Source organism: Melopsittacus undulatus, chromosome 4 (genome assembly GCF_012275295.1).
Source record: "Melopsittacus undulatus isolate bMelUnd1 chromosome 4, bMelUnd1.mat.Z, whole genome shotgun sequence".
NCBI lineage: Eukaryota > Metazoa > Chordata > Aves > Psittaciformes > Psittaculidae > Melopsittacus > Melopsittacus undulatus.
The window spans coordinates 87,914,195-87,934,230 of NC_047530.1; the positions used below are offsets into that span (position 1 = coordinate 87,914,195).

At 42.3% G+C, this 20,036-nt stretch overlaps 2 protein-coding genes across 2 annotated transcripts in view; one reads left to right on the forward strand and one right to left on the reverse strand.

The window, feature by feature from the left end:
• PECR (peroxisomal trans-2-enoyl-CoA reductase) overlaps positions 1-2,167 on the reverse strand; it is a 16,791-nt gene extending 14,624 nt beyond the window's left edge. The window contains exon 1 of the mRNA XM_005153829.2: positions 1,860-2,167. Coding sequence (XP_005153886.1) covers positions 1,860-1,974 — 115 coding nt within the window. The 5' untranslated portion in view covers positions 1,975-2,167. The remainder of the gene's footprint in view (positions 1-1,859) is intronic.
• Positions 2,072-18,335, forward strand: TMEM169 (transmembrane protein 169). Its single transcript, XM_005153830.3, has 3 exons — positions 2,072-2,185; positions 12,362-12,796; positions 14,296-18,335. The coding sequence occupies exons 2-3, from the start codon at positions 12,493-12,495 to the stop codon at positions 14,916-14,918; spliced, it is 927 nt and encodes a 308-aa protein (XP_005153887.1). The 5' UTR covers positions 2,072-2,185; positions 12,362-12,492; the 3' UTR covers positions 14,919-18,335.
• Positions 18,336-20,036: the final 1,701 nt, after the last annotated feature.

The following is a 20,036-nucleotide window of genomic DNA, read 5'->3' on the forward strand; positions in this document are numbered from 1 at the left end:
AGTAGGTGTAAAGAGCAGCAAGCTGCTCATTTGGCTCAGGCCGTTTTGCAGAACTGTACATAAAAGTAAATAAATAAGTAAAGGAGTTTAATTCTTCCAGAAGGAAGTGCTGTAACTACACATCACTAGGAACAGGAGCTTCAGCTTCAATCAGTGGCCATCTTAAATCAACACACGTGAAGATATTAGTCTCTGACATCTTCTGATTTTTTAAATTAAGAACTCCAGTCACTTGCACAACCACCTGACTAACACAGAGCTCATAAAATGGTACACACAATTAATGATTAACACAAAATACTAAATCACAGTAGCACAGTTATATTTACCAACTTAAGTACTTATTAATACACACAGTGATAATGAGTAAGGTCTAGTAAAAGACTATACTTTTGCTAAATAACTGATGGATGGGGAAATTCTAACTCACTGAGGTACACTTGGTACTTACTATATAAACTTCATCTATTTGAATTCACAAAGAATGACCAGGCCACTTCCTGATAAAGTCAGGGGAGAAAGAGCACAGTTTTCCAGATAGAAGTTTAAAATCTATACATAAGGCTTCATACAAGACTGGTTATAAAAACAAACTACATCCACAACTGGCATTATCTGTCACTGCTTCTACGGCATTTACTGTCCATCCAGCACTCCTCCAAAATTACACAACCTACAGTGCAAAGTATACATGGAAATAATTCCTGGTCATTTCCTTTTCAGGAGTAGGCAGCAAGACTGCAGGTAAAGACAGTTACACAGGTGAGCTTTAGCCATAGCTCTTTCTTCATTTTCTCACATATGATTTGTAGCCTTGTTTTCTATTTATGATGTTATGGATATATGCTTTTGTTACTTTGTTTGAGAAAAATCATGTAGATCAAATTAAGTACAATTTTAAGGTAACTGCATAACTTCATTGAGCACCTCTTTAATGCAGAATGTCCTTACAGCTTAAAAAACCTGCTTAGTTCACCAGTAATACCAAGGTAGCACAACTAGTCCTCAGTTAATCTCCACTGAGTGTGTGGAAAGCTGTGATAAAGGCCAGGAGAGGCAAAGATGCCTCCCAGTACAGTCTTAACCAAGAAAACTCTTTACTACCCACTGACATAGCCCAGGGCTCATTCCAAGAGCACAAACCACAGTGAGTATGGCATAATAGTGCTGGTAATTTGAAGACAGCAAATCAACAGTGGTAACATTATCTGAAACAAGTTTGATGCCAATGATCCATAGCAATTATGCTGAAACCTGCAGAAAAGGTGTTGCAAAGTGGATTACTCAGAAGATTGCCTTTCACTCCAGATTCTACCATTTCTCTATAATCAATATGGTAAGAAAACCCACAAAGCAGCTAAGTTAAGATTAACTTGAGGACATTTCTGTCACAAGTACCGAGTGAGAAGCACCATTTCTCTTAAGCTGATCATGCAAACAACAGTTCAAAACTGTACTACTCCATAAGTTCAGCTTAACAACCAAGTAAATCCTCCAGTTGAGCAAGATGAAAACTCGGTTAAGAGAAAATATGAAAGAGTCCGAGTTTAATATAACTTCACTTTGACCACTCTAGCTTAAAATAACGCATCTTTTTAAGTGCTAGAGGGCCAAAAGATACAGTCCCACATCAGCATCATCCCGTCCTCACTGTTCACTGACTCCAGTCACAACGTCCCATCCATAAACTCCTCAGCAGGCTTCGAGCGCTGCCTATCCCTGAAACAGAACACAATCCCCCTAGCCTTTCCCTTCAAACTCCATCCCCCGCCTTCACCTCACTCCCGGCCCCGCTTCCCTGACACCCACCTTGCCCCGCTACCCCATCGGGTCTCTCCGGGGACCCTCCCCGTGCCCACCTAACGACAGCAAATCGGCGGCAACGGCCTTGCCAATGCCGGTGCCGCCGCCAGTGACGACAGCCACCCGCCTGCGGAACAGTCCGGCCGCCAGCAGCCCATGCTTCACCGCCATCTTCCCCTTCTTTCACACAGCGCCTCGCACAAGGACCACGGCGGCCACAGCCGCCACAGTCACCACCTCCACCACGTGACTTGCGGCCCCGCCCGCCCCGGGTGCACCGAGCACGGTGTTGGCTGAGCTGTGCTGGAGGTGCTCGGGGTCTTAGCAGCACGGATCGTCCTGCAGCACAACATGGCGTGGTACGGGGCCCCGTGGGCGGCAGGTAAGGGGGAGGGAGGTGGGGCAATTATCCGCGGGTGGGTGGCACCTGGGTTTGCTCCTGCGGTGGAGGGACCATGGTTCGAGCACCTGGGAGAGGTCGGTTTCTCCTGGTGCCTCGGGGTCGCCTCAGCCTGCTGGAGCCTCGAAGCAAACCCAGCTACTCCCACCCGCGGTCTCGTCTGCTGTTCAGCGAAGGGTTCTGGTGTTTTTCTGCACTGTTTCGGGTCACCTTCCGCAGCGACGCGGGAAGATACCGTGAAGAGCAGGGTAACGGAGTCCCACACAGGAGGAGACAGCGTAATGCTCTATAAGTGTCATAAATAGCGGAGAAAGCCGCTGGTGTTTGCTGCCTGGCACCCGCCGACGGAGAATACTGCCTCCAGGCATGGGCTTTGTCAGGAAGAGACTGTGAAGGCTGAGGTGGTGCCGTTTGCTTGTCCCTAACATAGCCATTGTGTGCTAACGTGCCTTTACGGGGTTTTGCTTGTTTTTCCCCACTTAAAATCTCCCTCAATAAGCTCAGTATTAATTATTCAATTGGCACAGAGGACAGACAACATTATTTTTCCGTGCATCCCACAGTGAAGTGACAAAGCATCTTTGTCCATTGCAGGTGATTTTAACCAGCAGTGATGTGCCCTGGAGCGTATGTGCATGTTCAGTATCTTTCCCGGCATCTCCTCTGTCCTTTTCAATAGGAGAGATGTTTGTAATTATATCTCATTTTGTCCCGTTATTTTTGCCTTTTGTTAATGTGAGAAGAGTGATAAAGTTTTTTTGGTTGGTTGGTTTTGGTGGTTTTTTTTTCTTTTTTTTTTTAAGATACATAAACTGTGAGAATTACTGTATTGATTTTGGCTTTCTCATTTGTTAAACAAATTTATTTACTTTTCCCAAACATGTCCTAAAGCTTAATACTTTAAATCAGAGGCAAATGTAAGATAACATCTTCATCCCGGAGTTCAGTGTGTTTCAAAGGAAGTTGTATACCCTCCTTTTAAGTGTAGGGAAGAGGAGGCATGGAGAAGTTGACAGTTTGTCCAGACTCATTCAGCAAAGGGTAATAAGACAGGAATAGTCTTCTGCATAGTGACTTAGGCCAGTGAGGCAACCATTAGACAAAGTTGCCTTCCAGGTGGCTTAATGTTTGCAGAACACCTTAATATTTCAAAGCATGGTATTACTTTCTGGAGACAAAATATGAAGTACTGTGGGTGACACTGCCACAGATCCCCATTAACTGTCTCTGGCTGCCCTACATATCTTAGGCTGTATCACAGTGATCATTAGTTAATCCCAGGGAGAAGCACTCATCTGTGCTAGTGAACTAGATCTTTATATTCCAACCTGCCTGCCATCCCTACTGAGCTGCAGGTCACCAAGGGAAATCCAGTGGGCCACTCTGCTCATATGACTTGCTTGATTTCAGTGTTCTTCCTAGAGAGCGCTAGCAAATTACTTTTTCTTCCCTATCATAATAGAATCATAGATAAGTTGCTTGTTTTTTAGAATTTCTCAGTAGCCATAGAAATGTCATAAGTAAGGAGCTGAACACATGAGTTAAGGTTCTGTGAGTGATGGGTGGGAGGAGAAAAGGGAAAGGCATAAAGACTGGAGAGCAAGGAGGTGAGAAAAGAAGGTATCCATTCCTTGGCATTCAATGGATGGTAGTCCCTCCTGGTACAAAATCTGTGCACAAAGAGCAGGGCTGAGATAACCAATGCTCACAGATGTTTTCAGCAAGGGAATGACTTGCTGTCATATAGGTTGCCTTTGAACCAAGGATTCAAAGTGTACCTTTGTGTGAATTGATTTTACACCAGTGGTTGAAATTCAAAATTATCTATGCTGAAAAGAAGAAAATCCTATTAACTAAAATAGATTTTAATCATCTCCTATGTTTGTACTTTCTGATCTGTAAATGAATGTTTTCTTTTATTGGTAGCATTAAAACATGCTGTTCTGTCACTACACACAGCCATAGTGGTAAATTCAGTAAGCAGAAGGCTCTTCTTACATATTTATGTTATTCTACAAGCTCAATGTTTAGATTCTTAATTTTTATGTGTTAGAAAACTGTCCAATTAGGCAACTGATTTATTTACTCAGTATGTGTCAGTTTGCATTTGGAAGAAAATAAATCTGCATTTAAAGCCTCAGAGTCTTAATTTTCAATTTTTGAAATTAAAAGCACTTGATTACCCTCTTCCTATCCCCTTTTGGTGTATCTATCTCTTCAAACATTAACCAGCCAAAAATCAAAATGACGTTGTTGTGAAAAATAATTCATTAATAGTTGTTTTATTTTTCCAGTTGTCAGCTCCTTCAGATCTGTGGGACTAGCACATGTCTTTCTTCAACATCTACTTTTTTTATTTATAAAATGAAAAGGGGAAAAACTAAATTTCCTGGTTTTAACAGCTCTCAGAGTGCGTCTTGGCTTTGAATGAACTAGTTCAATTTGTCATGATGAATAGGGGGCTCTGCATCTTTAGAAGGGGCTACTTTTTGTCAAAAGCTGATTTTGTGCTTTGCCAGCCTATGGCTTAGCTATTCGGCTGATGACATATGCCAGTCCAGTATGTTGCCATGCTTTAAAAACCCTGGCAATGTTACATACTGCAGTAACTCCTTACAGCCCATTGTCCTTCAGGGCATCCACCCCCTCCCATAGTTTGCAATCCAGGTTGGCAAGGGGAAGGTCTCAGAGTTGTTAAATAGCAGCCTGATGTGAGAAAGCAGATTGCTCCAAACAGGAGAGAAACTTCAGTGGGATCCAACCCCCAGCAGAGGTATCCCTGGGGCCAGCAGTTTCACAAGGTGAGAGTAGAGGAGATTTAAGTAAAAGCATCTCAGTGCCAGAAATAACTCTTTAATGCCAGAGATGACTTATGACATAGGGTTTCTGCTAGTTAGCCTTCAGAAAAAATCAGGCTTGCACTCCAGCCTCCTCTGCGTTCCCAGAACCCTACTCTTATGGATACTTCAGTTTCATATCTTTTCTATGGGATACCAAATTGTGTAAAGTGTAACAACAATAATTTCTCCCATACCTATTGCAAGAAATGCCTGAATTGAGCCCAAACCTAATGAAAGTGGGTGTGAGTATCTCTTTCCTTACTTTTCTGGGCCTTTCTGTGGGATTATGCAGAAAGCCTCTTTGGAAATCCCTGCTTTCACTTCCTGACTATGCATTCTCTCCTGTAGCTGTTTTTCCTTTTGTCATATCTCATCAGCATCTAAGTGCCTTTCTGTCTTGTGGCTTCTGGTTTCTATGTCAGAATGCCTCCTGGCCAGCCCCAGCTGATGGTCAAGGCTCTCTGGTTGGTTCAACTTTTCAGAGAATTCTCCTCTAGAAGGGTACTTTACTCTCAGTAGTTTCTTGGGGGATTTTAGTCTAAATAGGAGATAATTAGGATTTTCTAACCTTTCATCGTCATCCCTAGGAATTTCATTTCAGTAATGAGAAAAAAGGTGCTACCGAAGACAAAGACCCCATTCAAAGCAGAGTTCATAGTGGTGGAAGATGCAGAATATGAGCATCAAATACTTTGAAACTGATATGTAGACAGGTCTTATTTATAATCATACACCCTGCTAATACCGTACTAATAAAACTGAAGCATTCACTTGTCTGCAATTGAAAGTGCTGCATTTTTAATACCCTGGCATCATGGATCTGTGTCTGTACTTGTATCAGATCAAGAGTCCCCTGAGCCAACTAATTTCTTTTGCTGGAGAGACTGTCTAAATATCTTAGATAATATTTACTGTGCAATGCATTAAGCAATCCTGAATCACTCCCGGGGGAATCTTCTAGTTCTCTGTGCAGTTTGGCTCATGAGCAACTCCTGGTCTGCAGCCAGGTGTAAGTCTGAAAAAGCTCTGATCTGAAGCCCCAGAATATCTTGTCTAAATAAGAACTACAGGATGTGGTCCTTTCCAACCCTAACTATTCTATGATTCCATTATGTAATTTGGTGGTTGTATTTTTCAAATAATACTTTCCAGACTGGATTTACAATTGACTGTTTCCCATGGGGCTGCATGACTGCAACTTCTTGCTCTCTAGTTGCAGGTAATTCTATGTGTGATCTCTCCTAATTTTGTCTGAGCAAATCATTGGGGGTTTTTTGATCTTGCCAACACAGAGCAGGGCAGGAAAGGAGAGGAGAAAGAGATAGTCAGGGTTCTTTTGAGTATCAAGGGATGGAAAAAGAACCTGAGGTGCTAACACAGAGTCCTAGTTTTTAGGTATTGTAAAGGTCAGGCAAGAGTCCAGCATGTATTAAAACATCCTAGTGAAAGCACTGCATGATTTCCTAAGAAAAGGAGAGAGAGGTCTTGCAATCCTTCCCTGAATTCACCAGGTCTGTAGCTAAGACTGTGCTGTCTTGCGTTAGCACAAGTGTTTCTCAGCCAGCACTGGTGCTTCATAGCTCTGAAGTCTCCAGCCATAGCAACTCTCAGTGTTTCTTACTTGTGTGTGTGTTTAGGTGTTTTCTCTGAGCTCTGAAAGGGGAAGTGAGAGGCTCAAAACTCTGTTTTAATGTACTATATGCTTGTTGTGTTACTGTCTTCTTGGCATCTACTTGGATATAGACATTCTACTTGGATGCCTAGAAGAGGCACAACATAGATTTGAAATGCACAGCAAGCCCCTAGTGCATCTTCCCATCACATTTAATATCAGGCCTTCAAACTGAGGATGAATCAGGTATTATACCAATAAAAACATGCAACACCTGATTCCAGCTTAAGGGCACTGCAATGGAGGCAGGATGTTCTGCTCAAGTTGGTGGGACTGACTTCTTTTGGCTGTTCTATTGTACAGTGTAATCCCATCAGTGACGTGGTGGATGGGGGTTGGAATTACAACGGGCACCTGCTGTTTCAAGGTGCAGTATGGCCTGCTTTGGCAAATGAAGAAGTGAGGGGTAGAGCAGGACAACAGGAGAACATGCTGTCTCTACCTTATCATTGAGATCTTTTTCTTACAAGATACAGGGACTTCTGTTGATTTTATTTAAGATTCATATCTAAACTGCTTGGTTTGCTTTGAAGATTTCAAACCAACCTCCAATTCCAAGTAATTTTCCTTTTAAAGCCTTGGTTCTCTTTAAAAGCTAATGTGCAAGTGCCGTTTGTTGACATTTTTAGCATAGTATAATAAACATAAAGAAACAGAGCTCATCTCTGTGGAGGCAGTGGGAAGCTTTGTGTCCTTTGTCTCAATCTCTCTTTTTTCTAGCAGTCCGGACAAAGGAGTGGGGAGGGGAGGGAGAGACAGTAGTTTAGGCTTCCACTCTAAAAAAAGGTAGACAAGTACATTTTGGGGATTTTGAAAAAGTTTGTATGCAAAGAAAATCAGGCATTTAATTTAATATAAAATGGAAATGCACACCTATTCTTCTATTCTGTTTTCCAGCCTTCAGTAATACTGATCTGCACAGCAGTTATTATTCTGTGACATTTGGAAAAGTTACGGAACAGCAGAGGAAAAGAAAAATAAGTGATTCATAAACTCAATGCTCTATAAAATGTCCTTGACTTAAAAAAAAAATCCTCTGAAAATGCCATCCAGAAACAATTTAGTGATACTTTGGAACACCTCTCTCCACTACTTTTTTGGTTGTTGTTTTGGCTGTATTCATAGATTACTGTCAGCAAGCATTTCTGTGTCTCATGGAAAGACACAGGGAGAGCAAGGGGCTTGAGCCACCCAGCTTGGCACTGGGAGCCAGCAAGCCCTTAATCACACCCAAATGAGTCTACACCTGCAGCTTCAGTGATAGTCTACCTGTGCTGGCCAACACAGGTGGGCCAGTGGGATAGGTCCAGAAGCTGCTCAGCACTGGCACTAATGTCACCTGCTCACAGGCAAGAGCCCTGTGCCAGTTGATAAAACAAAAGGACTGTGCAAACATAGGACTGTGCTGCTTGCCCGCTCTTCCCTTTGCTTTTAGTTTGAGTTTTTAGAACCTTCTGCTTCTTGGGGGATAGATGGGGTGCGTTCTCCATTAGCAAACATCCATGAAGTTTTTTGGTGACATGAATCATCTTACTGCATTATCTCTACTGTTACAGTGCTCGGTGCCATCCTGTACTTTTGACAGTCCGAAAAGTAGTCCTTGAGGTCTACTTCTGCTTGAGTGGACAGAGCATAGTCTTTTTTCTTCTCTCTCTCTCTGACAAATGAAAGTACTTTGAAGCTTGTGGATTAAGCAGGGAGGAAAAAACAGGTGCAGTCTATGAGCTTTACTGTTTGCTTCCTTCTGCCTTGCTGAGATGGCATAGGCAGATGTTTCTCTTTGTTCCTCTTGCTATTGCTACACAGACACTTCATGAAACCTCGCAGTGGGCACTGCTGTGAGGAGTAGTTTTTCTCCCCCTCCTTAAACATTCTTTCCTCCAGGGGTAGCTGCATGGTGAACCTGATGATGAAATGCATCTGACTGAAAATAACATTTTATTTTCTTTTAAATTGCAAAAGTGTTATTTACAGTGAGACAAATCACTCTGTCAAGCTTACCTCCAGCTGCACAGATCATAGTATGATAGGGAGGGGCTGTTCTTGCCTTCTATCATGTTATTCATCACACCTTTGAGGGGTTTTTTTGCTACATTCATGTGGCTGTGTAATATAGTTTGAACTATTTCACCATGAATAGAAGAGGAAACATACGTCCTCTGTTTCAGCAGGGTATGGTGAGGACATATATGTGAAAGATCATATGGAGTCATTTAGCTATTGAGGTGTTGAGGGAGCCCTACTGTTTGGCCCTCTCCTGAATTAATGTGCTTTCTTACATAGGTCTTGCCACATGTTTTGTAGGGTCTGGGGCTGCATGTCCCACGTTAGACCAGTGCCTTTTTTTGTAACATGATTGGTGACAGACAAATCTGTCCTAAACATCTGGATGCATCTGCTACCATCTGTTTTCTGTGTGTACAACCTGATAGTGGATAACCCCTTTAAAAATAGTAGGGATTGGAAATAGTCCTTTGGGTAATAGGCATCCTTAGAAACACACACATCTCCATGCACAAAATCAGAGGCATGGTTGGGTGAAGAAGGAACTGGGGATGGGGAGGCTATGAAGTAAAAGGAACAGGTGAAGTATGATCTGTGGCTGGGGAGCCCTCTCTCAGGGTGTGTCTCTGGGGTGTATTTCCCCTTATCTCTTTCCCATTCTGGGTAACTCACAATGCTTCTAAAGCACAGGTTGTTTTTTGTTTCTGCAGACAACCCCTGCATCATGTGAGTGAAGACACTGCTGGTTCTTCCTACATGTTGTACATTTTATGTGGTTATTAAAATAAGAATTTATGCTCCTCACAATTTACTGCCTATGTTTTTTGCTCACATTTCTGCTCTGAGCAGTCATAAAAAGGTTACTTGTTCTGTAGCAGGATTTAAGATCAAGGAATTTTTTTAGCTTGTGCAAAGGCTCTTCCTTCCTGTCTGTATTCAAACCAGATAATTTCTCTTCTGTTAGCAGCAGGATCGGGCCGTGAAAACTCATGGGGAAAAACCTCCACTGACCTAAATGTTGCAAGGCCAAACTTTGAGACTCCTGTTTTGTGTGTCAAAGACTAATACTGTCATGGGAAGCATAAGCAGCAGTAGCTTTCCTGCATAGTAACAGAAGACTATGCTTCTAAAAATTCCTCTACAGAGTGTTTTTTCAGAACCGCCTCCCCAGGGTACTCCATCTGTTTTCACATGGAGATTAATAACAAATTGTTTGGCTAATAAACTGCTCCCAGCTATCTCTGAAATATGACCATTTATTTTCCTTCCCTCCTATGGATAGTTATTAGATTCCTGTCTGCCCCTGTGCTGCCAACATGGGATACATCACTAGCAGTAGGTGCACAGCAGTTGTCATGTTTCAGCTCCACAGCAAAGCTTTTAAGGAGTGAAGATCTCAGTGCATGTCTGAAAAGAGTTGGTGCTGTGGACAGCTGTGTGGTGGTGAGGGCTGATCATATTCTTACAGGACATGAAGAAAAGGAAGAGAGAAAAAATAAACTTCTTGTACACTACTGTGATTTCTGCAAGAGCCCATTTTTTGTTTGCATCTACAGAGAAAATATCCCCAGGAAAAATGGGACTGAGGCTTGAACCTGTCTGATTCACCAGCATCCCTGTGGGACGTGGGGCTGATTGTGGTATTTCTAAGTGCTGTGTTCAGGCCTGGACCAGGTGGCAGTGGGTATTCCCAGCTGCTCCATTGGCAGAAACAGATGAGAAAAAAATAAACATCTACTGTGAAAGCAGGCTTAATATCAGGAGGAATCTTTTTGTTGTTTGAATCTGACTGCTCCCTAATACAAGCCAGAGGACTTCTCCACATTAATACCTCTTAGGCTGAGATACTGGTTACCCAACTGCTGGCAAGATACCCAGTCCGGATTTGGAACTTTCCAGTTATGGACAGTTCTCCACAGCCCTCTGTGATGTATATCAAATGACACCTACCCACTTTGTTTAAACACCTACCTAACATCTGCCCTGTATTTGTATCTTTCAGCTTTTTATCTTACTGCAGCCGCCTCTGCTGGATCAAAGTCATCTCCTTTGCCATGTTTTTGTTTCTAATGTAGACAGACTGGCATCAGATTTTACCTGCTTGTGCTTAAGCAGAATACTCTGGGCTCCTTCACTTCTTTATCCCAAGGGCTCTGACACAGCCACAGCAACAGTGCTGCTTAGGGGCTTGTCCCCCATTGCCCATTTCTGCTTCTCAGCTCAGGAGCAAGAGAAGACTCTGAACTTCTTCTTTATATCTAACCTGAACTTCCCCTCTTTAAGTTTAAACCCATTACCCCTTGAAGATTGGGGTTATATTTCCCTTTTCCCAGTCATTGTGAACTTCACCTGACTGCCATGATTTTTCAGATACGATGGACAGTAGCTTAGCAACTTCATTCACCAATTCCTTCAGGACCTGCAGTTGGATTTCAAAACAAACAATCAAAATCTTATATTTGTGGGAAGACCAGGACCATACTGCCAGATCTAAAAATGCTCAACTTTTTTTCTAGCATCTGTAAAAAAATTTCCCCAGCACTCTGTGGGCTACAAATTATGATAACTGTGTTTCTTAGTTTCCTGTTAAAGAGATGACTCAGATACTAGGTAGAAGCTTAATTATTGGTCACATGCATTCTTTTAAATGTAAGTGTTCAACAGAGCTCTTCAGAGTTGTTAAAACATTATTCAGTGTATTCAAATTTGTACCTAAATACTTCATGAATACTTGGCACAGTCAGTTTCTTAGATGTTATGAAATCAGAGAACCCGTAATCCTGCCTTTTCCATGTTTATGGAGAAGGCTTTGTCTGCCTTGATGCATGGTTGATTATATGTTTTTTACTTACACAGCTTTCCCATAGATAACAGTGTCACTTTATATTGCTGTTAATTTTGCTTGAATGAAGAGTACACACTGAGCCCTTATATTTGTAAAAATTATTTATGAAGATTTGGGTTGTTTTCCCAGCACAATCAGAAAATTTTGCTGTGTTTTGCAATTCCCCCTCCAGGGAGGTCATCTTTTGCTTTATTTACTGTATATGCTATATTTTTAAGGTTTGACAGCACTATGTAATGCTAAATTGGCATGGTTTGAACCATCATTCATTTTGGCATCATTTGGTTGCTTGCAATGGTCAAAAGACATTCAAAATGAGAAACACTGGCACTAATAAAGCTGTTGTAATGCAGGGTGAACTCAGTGTTCTTGCTGCAGTTGTTTCTCATCTAGGCAAGTCTTTTAAATCAGTCAACTTCTTTTTCATCTGTGGTTTCATTTCTTCATTTTCATGCATGTGGGCCAAAACTATTGTCTTCTTTTTTAGTTCCAGCATTGCAGAGGAATGTTAAATTCATTCAGTAAGCTGTGCTTGTTTAATCTCTTCTCATAAATGTTAATACCCTTTCCTTTTCCAGTAGCTTTGGTTTGTTATGTTTAAAATTGGAACATGGGAATCAGGATTAGGTGATATTACAAAACACGTATCCATGTAATAACATTGATGTTCAGGACAGTATTAAGGATCTTCAGATGACATTTAAACCAGTTGGAAGTAACCTTTTACAGGAAAATTTTGCCATTTTTTTCTACTTGATAACAAAAAGACACTGTTTCAGCCTTCTCTCTCATTTTAGGCTGGGAATGGAGTACATAGTTTGGATGCCAGCAGTGGGACATCCTACCAAAACAGAGAACCCTTGGCACTGTTGTCTGACCAATGACTTCAAAGTGCAGGAGCTGTTAAATTGGAAACGAGTGCTGCAAAATGCCAGGTGACGTGGTTGAAAGCAGCAGTGGGATGGAGGAGACCATGCAGAAAGAGAGCAAGTCTGGAAGCCAAAGTCCTCACTGCGGCTCCATGAGAAGAGCTGTGGCAACCACTGTCACTTTTGATGGGGAAGCCACTATGGACCGAAGGAAAAAGAAGAAGAAAGAGTCCCGTCCTGAGTCCATAATAGTGTATCGGTCAGAGAATGAGAATAAGGTGGAAGAAGAACAGGCAGATGAAGAAGGAGGGGAAAAGGGCTCTGAGGAAGGCTCCAAGTTCCTGGGTCAGTCCACGGCAGATGGTATGTATTCTTGGGAGCACCTACTTTCTGTAAACTTCTTTTGATGCCAGCATGCACTAAGGTCAAATGGAAGTGACTGTGAAACCAAACCTCTTACCCCTCAGTCTGCAGGCAAGGACAGCTTGAGTTCATACATGAAAATGTTCTGAAATAAAAAGCATGCTGAGCTGGGTTGTCTCGTGCAGTTCATTGCAGAGGTTGGTTGTTGCTGCACTCTTAGTTTTAAATGTATGTGCTAATTGGAGTTGATCCAGAAAAATGCTGGAACAGTGTGCTTTAAGCCAGTGATGCTGTGATCAAGCCCTTCTCCATGCCTAAAACAACTGCCTGTTAAGTGAAAGGATGGAAGCAGGTGGATTTAGTGGCTCTACCCATGATAGGGAGTTTTTTACTCATTATCTAGGATTTGCTGTTGCCTTCTGTTTGCATATTCTCAGCACAGCTTCCTCATTAAGAGTGATTATTTGCAAGGTCATCGTAGAGCATGTTGGAGCAACTTTCACTTCTGGTGTCTGTCCTGGGTCCCCTTATAGGGAAGATGTGTGGGAGACAGGTTCTATGCCTAATCGTCTTGTGAAACAGCAGTGCAGGCTGAGAGGGGCGTAAATGTGAATACGTAGTCCGGATCCTTCGGCTGCACCAGACTCTCCCATCATCCCAACCTCTATCCTCAGGACTTATCTGCTGCCTTCTTATTTTTGTGGGCCACTTCAAACTGCTCAGCCTCCTTTTAATAGCCTCTGAAGACCTCCTTCTGAGCTAGTCAGATTTAAGACCAAGAGAAAGCATATTTTAGCCCAATAAAAGAGTTTATGGCTAGTACTACTGCAGGGACCATCCTAAACCAGTGTCACTTGGAAGCCAAGGCAGTCTGTTTGTGACTTTTAACACACATCCCAACACTTACTTTTTTAGTATCTTTGTTGATGTCTTAAAATGTAAATATAATTATATGAGAATTTTTAAGTTTTTTCTAGACTTTGAAAATCATTTTGGATTGAGACACAGTGCAGATGTAAAGTGAAATATTAGCTATTCTATTACATAGCTATATACTATAGCTATATAATATAACTCTATGTGTGGATGTGCTTGTTCCAGAACAGGAGTTTTAATCATATTTATCTAATTCACACCAACTGTCCACACTGTTCAGGAATAAATGTATGAGGATACCAGAGAAAATAGGCAAACCATTTTTGATTCATTCACTCCATCTCTCTTTCTCATATACTCCTGCAGCACTTTCCCTTCACACATTTTCCCTAGTGCAGATGCTAGAGTCTTCTTCCTTGTGGTTTCTGTATTCTGGAATTTTGTCTTCTCCCTCATTAGCTCTTCTTCCATTTTCTTCTATGATAATCTTCTTTATAGTGCATTGCTTCTTTCATTCCATCTTTTTAAAATCTATTACTCCATATGCATTATCTAATTGTTTTTGGGGCCATTGGAGATTTACACAATAAATCTAACATAGATGAGTTTATCTGTGTTCGTAGGTGTCTGGAACATGCCTTTAGACAGCCGATATGTGACCTTGACTGGAACAATCACCAGGGGAAAGAAGAAGGGTCAGATGGTGGACATCCATGTCACACTAACGGACAAAGAGCTGCAGGAACTCGCTAAGTCAAAGGAACCTCCTAAAGAGGATGTACCTGAGAAGAAGAAGAAATGTGATGTTGGGCTAGACAGAGGACCCCACATCGTCCTCTGGACCATCATTTGCCTCCCCATCATTTTTGTAGTGTCCTTTGTGGTTTCATTCTACTACGGAACCATTACATGGTATAACATCTTCTTGGTGTACAATGAAGAGAGGACCTTCTGGCACAAAATCACCTTTTGTCCCTTTCTGATCATCTTCTACCCAATTATAATTATGGTTGTGTCTTTTTCCCTAGGCCTGTACTCAGCTGTGGCCCAGGTAGCATGGTCCTTTGGGTACTGGTGGCATGCTGTCAGGGATATGGAGAAGGGCTTCTGTGGCTGGCTCTGCAGCAAGCTGGGTTTGGAAGATTGTTCTCCATACAGCATTGTCGAGCTGCTAGATTCTGATAATATCTCAGGTAGTCTCTCTGGCAAGAGCTCTGCACAGGGGGTTGAGACCTCGGCAGTCTGAGCCTTTGTCCTGGGTGACTATTTTTGTCACATGTTAAGTGGTTTTCATCTAAAAAAACAACATGCTGAATTTTTATATATATATATATATATATTTAAACACAAACTTAATGAAAAATAGTGGGCTGGGAGTGCTCTTTAAATGTCACAGAATGCAAGTGTACTAGTTTCACATGGTCTGGGTGGGGAGGTGCGTGGCTCTCCAAGAATTTGCCATCTGTTTTAGCTAATTACAACTTCTAGGAATGGTGAGAAAATCCAGGTCTGTAGTGCTTACACTGTTAGTAGCACAGCAGAGAGACATGCTGAAAAATTCACTTCTGTAAAGTTAGACTTTCTTTTTCAAGAGTAGGATGTAACAGTGACCCATTGACCCCGTGAAAAAGAAGTCCATACTCAGGAGATGAACTTCAGGAGATAAGAACCCATTCAGAGGTGAAGGCTAAATTGCAAATCATGTGATGTTCCTGCAGTTTTCCTTAAAAGGGTCCTTTTCCAGTCTTTCCAACAAGTGCAGCAAACATTGCCCGTAGCTAACTGCCTAGATGGTGTCAGAGCAGAAAAAGACCTGGTCTTTCTCTGAGAGAGGAGAGCAAAGCTTCCAAGAAAGGCACACGAACTCTACACTGAAAAGCACCCATCACATGATGGAAAGACTTGCTTTGTAATGTGGTGTGTTGGGACCTGATGGGCCTGTTACCAAGCACCCCCAGGTGCACAGATAGGTGCTTAGGACACACCTGCATTTGATTTCTTGATAGATGCACTGCTAGGAAAGACTAGGCTATGAGAGTTGTACGCAGGGTGCACTGCCAATTGCATTTATAGGGAAGAAACACCTGCTCTGAGGAAGCATAATCAGTTTCCATCTCACTGCAATGCAGGTGTGGGCTGGCAGTACCTATATTCAGGTAGGTGGGGTTAAAATCATAGAATCAGCTAGGTTGGAAAAGACCTTTAAGATTATCAAATCAAATCTTTACCCCAGAACTGCCAAGACCACCGCTAACCCATATCAAATGTTGAAGGTGCTTGGGATGGGAAGGTCTCACTGAAACAGTTGTTCTCTTTTTGAAGTTGCTCTTATGAAAGAGCTGCTGGACCTTCCCTTTCAGAACAGGGACATCTGTGAGCCTATGTCTGTTAGTGCCAGTGCAAATGCATTAGTGCCTCAGCCCTGTAAATCTGCAGCCCCCACACACTTCCTGAGTAATTATGTGGAAGAGCAGTGGATTATACATCCTTCTCTCATGTCTCATTTTTATAATTGGTTTCCCTCCTTTGGGACTTTGCATAGCATCTTAATGGGCTCCTAGACCAGGCAGAGGTGGCCACCATAGACTGGAGAAATTTTAATTGTCTCTTTAAACATGACTAGCAGAAAAGTTAATTTTCTCTTTGGGCCTTAGGAAGACTAGAGGAAAACGAGAGAGGTGTAATAGATGCTAATGGAGACTGAATTACACATCTGAAACATGATTAATTTTCTGAGTGCTCCAGTTCACCTGGTGCTGCTAGAAGGTCTGGCTCAGCCCCAACCCAGAGGAGCCCACCATTTGCATGTGTGTAGGTAGATCATTCATAGTGTGCAGTCAGGCTGCACAGTAACTCATGTCCGTACAGGTGTTTGACTTCCCCATTCTCCCTACCAGAGGTGGAGCTGCTTTAGTTTTAGGATGATAGAGAAGCATTCAGAAGCTGGGTTTCTCAGGAGCTAATGTTTTGTGTTGTATTCCAAGATTACTCTGTCTCAAGATTACACTGTCTGACTGTCCTGGTTAGGACATTTGGGAACTGGTGCTGTATAAACAGGTCTGCTGATTTTCTAGGCCTGACACATAAATAAGTAAATTCCCTGCTGCATCTTTGGTATGTCCGCTTCTGGGAGGTCCAGCAAAAGCAGCCTCTTAGCGTTGTCTCGAGAATTAGCAGTATGAATAGTTATAGCCAATAGTGAGTAGCTAAATATCAAAAGCAGGTTTGGCCCCACACTTTACTGGCAAAGCAGATGTGCTCCTTGGGGATGGGTACAGCCAGGCTGTATTTGCTGCCTGCTGATGCACAGCTTTCAGTTGTTACTGGCTAAATCTTTAAAGGCAGAGACCAACTTTCAGAAAACAAAACCAAAACTAAACATAAAACCACAATATAAAATAGACCCCAACTTAGTGGCAGGTAATTCAGTGGGGTTCAAAAAAGCTCACTTATACCTGGGACCAGTTCAAGCAGTGAAATGCCTTTCACATGGCTGTTTCAATCAGGCTTGATATGTCTCTGAATTAATAGAGAAGCTGAGGATCAATCATGCCTGTGCTAGCAGTTTGTAGTGACCCAGCACAGCCACTCTACTTCTTCCACATGAAAGTCACAGGCTCCCACGTGATAAGAGGGTGGGAAGAAGTGATGCTTAACAAGCATTAATGGAAAGGCAGGCCTGTTGGCAAGTGTTCTCACGCTTTGCCTAGAGGGACACTGCAGTCATGAAAGGACTGGATTGTGTATCTTGGCCCCAACATACAGCAAACAAGTGGGTTTGGGGGAAGGATGGCTGGCAAATATACATTGCCGCAGAGGGAGAAAACCCAATTCAGCTGTCACTGCCAAACAGCAGCTGTTCAAGGCTAAACGAAAGGCTGGGGTCAGAGCACAAAGAGTCTTCATCTTACAGAGAGCTTGAATGATAAATACTCATTACAGAATACAGCCATGTGAAATGCTGGCTGAGCTGCAGGATTTGCTTTTAGGATTGCAAACAGCCTGTCAGAGTGGAGGCAAAACCTAATCTGTGCCTCTTACTGCTATGTAGACACAAAAGAGTGTCAGAGAAGTTGTAGTACTCTCCCTCTGCCATGGCAGCTACACTTCTGTGGTTGGAGGCCGCCTTTTTGGGGATATACTGGAACAATCCATTGTGTATCTTCTACTTCTTTACACTTAACCAAGCTTGCTTCTGCTCCTGCCGATGTCAGAGTATTCTGACATTGATTTTGGTTGGAGCTAGTTTAAGCTTGGGGTTAGTTCTGGTGCTATTTGTAAAAGTTTTATTCTAGCTCTTCTCAAAACAACTCTGGATAGCTTTGTTTTCTCTCTTGCCCATTATCCCCTGAAGTGGTATGCCTGCTGCAAAATATATAATCATTATCAGTTGTTGTAATAGAAAAAAGCACAAGTTTTTGTCTTGTTCTGCCCTTGTTTTCAGAAACTCACAAGGAATTTTTGCTTATGTGCCGCTGTCAAACTGCAGGGAATTCCAGTTATTCTGATGTTGAGTATGTTTCTGGCTGCTCTAGTCTGGATGGTTGTGATTTGTTTTTTTTTAAGTAAAGGTAGTGTGTGTTTGCTGATTGTTATTTTTAATTGCATTCTCTTTTCCCATCCTTGCTGGCTTGGGTGGAGAATAAAGATGCATGTGGCTTTAGAAGAGTGTTGCTTTCATGCTTCTGCTTGATTTTGTGTTAGAAACAGTGCTGTGGGATGGACAGTCATCTCATACTGACATTTGATTAAAAGTCATTAACTTTCAAGACCCACTTTAAAGTGTGGCTGAAATTGGTCTCAGTTTTACCTTTTATTAACCTTTGCCTGTCCAGAGCTGTCATACCTCTTGGCTCTGGGTTATTTTTTTGTTTTATTTAAGAGTCCACATATGAAAACTTTTTAATTTAATTTCACTCATGAGTATCTGTCTGGCTGTAGCTCCAAGGATCTGTAGAGAGGATCACAGTTCTATACCAAAATAGGAAGTGTATATTTAACTCTACAACTATGGTCTGTGTGTCTATGACTTGAGGATGCTATTTACAGCTGTGCTGGGAAGATTTCTTATAATCTGTTAGTATTCCAGAGATGTCTCTGATGAGTCAAAGGAGAATCACTTTTAGAGTCCTCCAACTGGTAGTGCCATGTCCAACACAACAGTTGGAAATACCAGCAGCTTACTGTGTGATGCCTGCTGCCAACATTGCCAAGGGAACAGGATTCCGTGCATGGGACTTCCACCTCCAGTGAAGAACCTGGTGAAGGACACCCAACTTGCTGGTATGGCAGGGTGGGATGGAGGAAGTGGACCCAGAGAATTAGCTTATAAGCCTTTCCAGTCTCACCTTTGAGGTACAAGGTAATCATTTTATAAGATAATGGTTGGCAGTGGGAAAGACTGCTATTGAAGACCTTCACATCAGGCAAAACACACCTGTATGATTGTATCAATACTTCACCAGCAGGCTAATTCTGCCTGCTGACTGACCCATCCCATTCAGTTTCTCCGGGAGCTGAAACAATGAACAGTGTGAACTGTGCTTCCGGACAGTGCTTTGAATTCTGAGACTGGGATCCTGCAATTTGTCACTCTGAGATTAACAGCAGGTGCTGCTCTGTGAATCTGTGTGGCCAACTCCGTGGATGCTTTTTCGAAGCTGCAATGGTAGTTAAGAAAAGCCACCACAGTCTGCTCTTGCACGCTGAAGGCTGCAATTACAGTGGTATTAAAGAGAGAAAAAATGATGCACAGCCCACATTCCTGCACTGGGATGGACACAATTTTGCTCAAAGCTTATGCAAGCCCCTTTTGACACAGGCAGCGCACTAATCTGTTGGAACAGTGCCATTCCTGCTTCTTCTAAAGAGTTTTCAATGCGGTATAAGACAGTGATATTAAGGCAGATTCATTTCTGAACAGATTAGTCCATCCAAATTTATTTCCTATATGGAAATGGGAACTCAGAGAAAGGTTGAAGCAAAAGTGGGGGCTAATCCACTTAGAAATGTAACTTTTCAATTAATTTGGCAAATTAAAAGGGACATGAAGTTTGCTTGCCTTCAGTACTAGAGGATAATTTCTCTTCTGACAGGCAACCATTTAAAGATAAGGGAGGGCCTCTGATTGTGTGTTTGATTAGGGTAAATTGTCAAGGGGCTGAAAAAGTCCCCTGGGCATCCTTTCACATAAACAGGTGTGGTGTGACTGCATGTGAACAAGCAGCCCAGAGAAATGAGGAGAGAGGGGCTCTAATGGGTCCCCCTTGGTCACCCAGTTCCATTACTTTCAGTCTTCCTAATTTCTTATCATTAACACAGTAGCTGAAGTCTGTCAAAATGCATTAAAATGAGAACATTTGAG

Bases quoted from the DNA above. Each gene is read 5' to 3' on its own strand.
- TMEM169 (XM_005153830.3), top strand. From the start codon at position 12,493: ATGCCAGGTGACGTGGTTGAAAGCAGCAGTGGGATGGAGGAGACCATG. The intron at 12,797-14,295 runs GTATGTATTCTT...CTGTGTTCGTAG, and splicing joins GGGTCAGTCCACGGCAGATG to GTGTCTGGAACATGCCTTTA.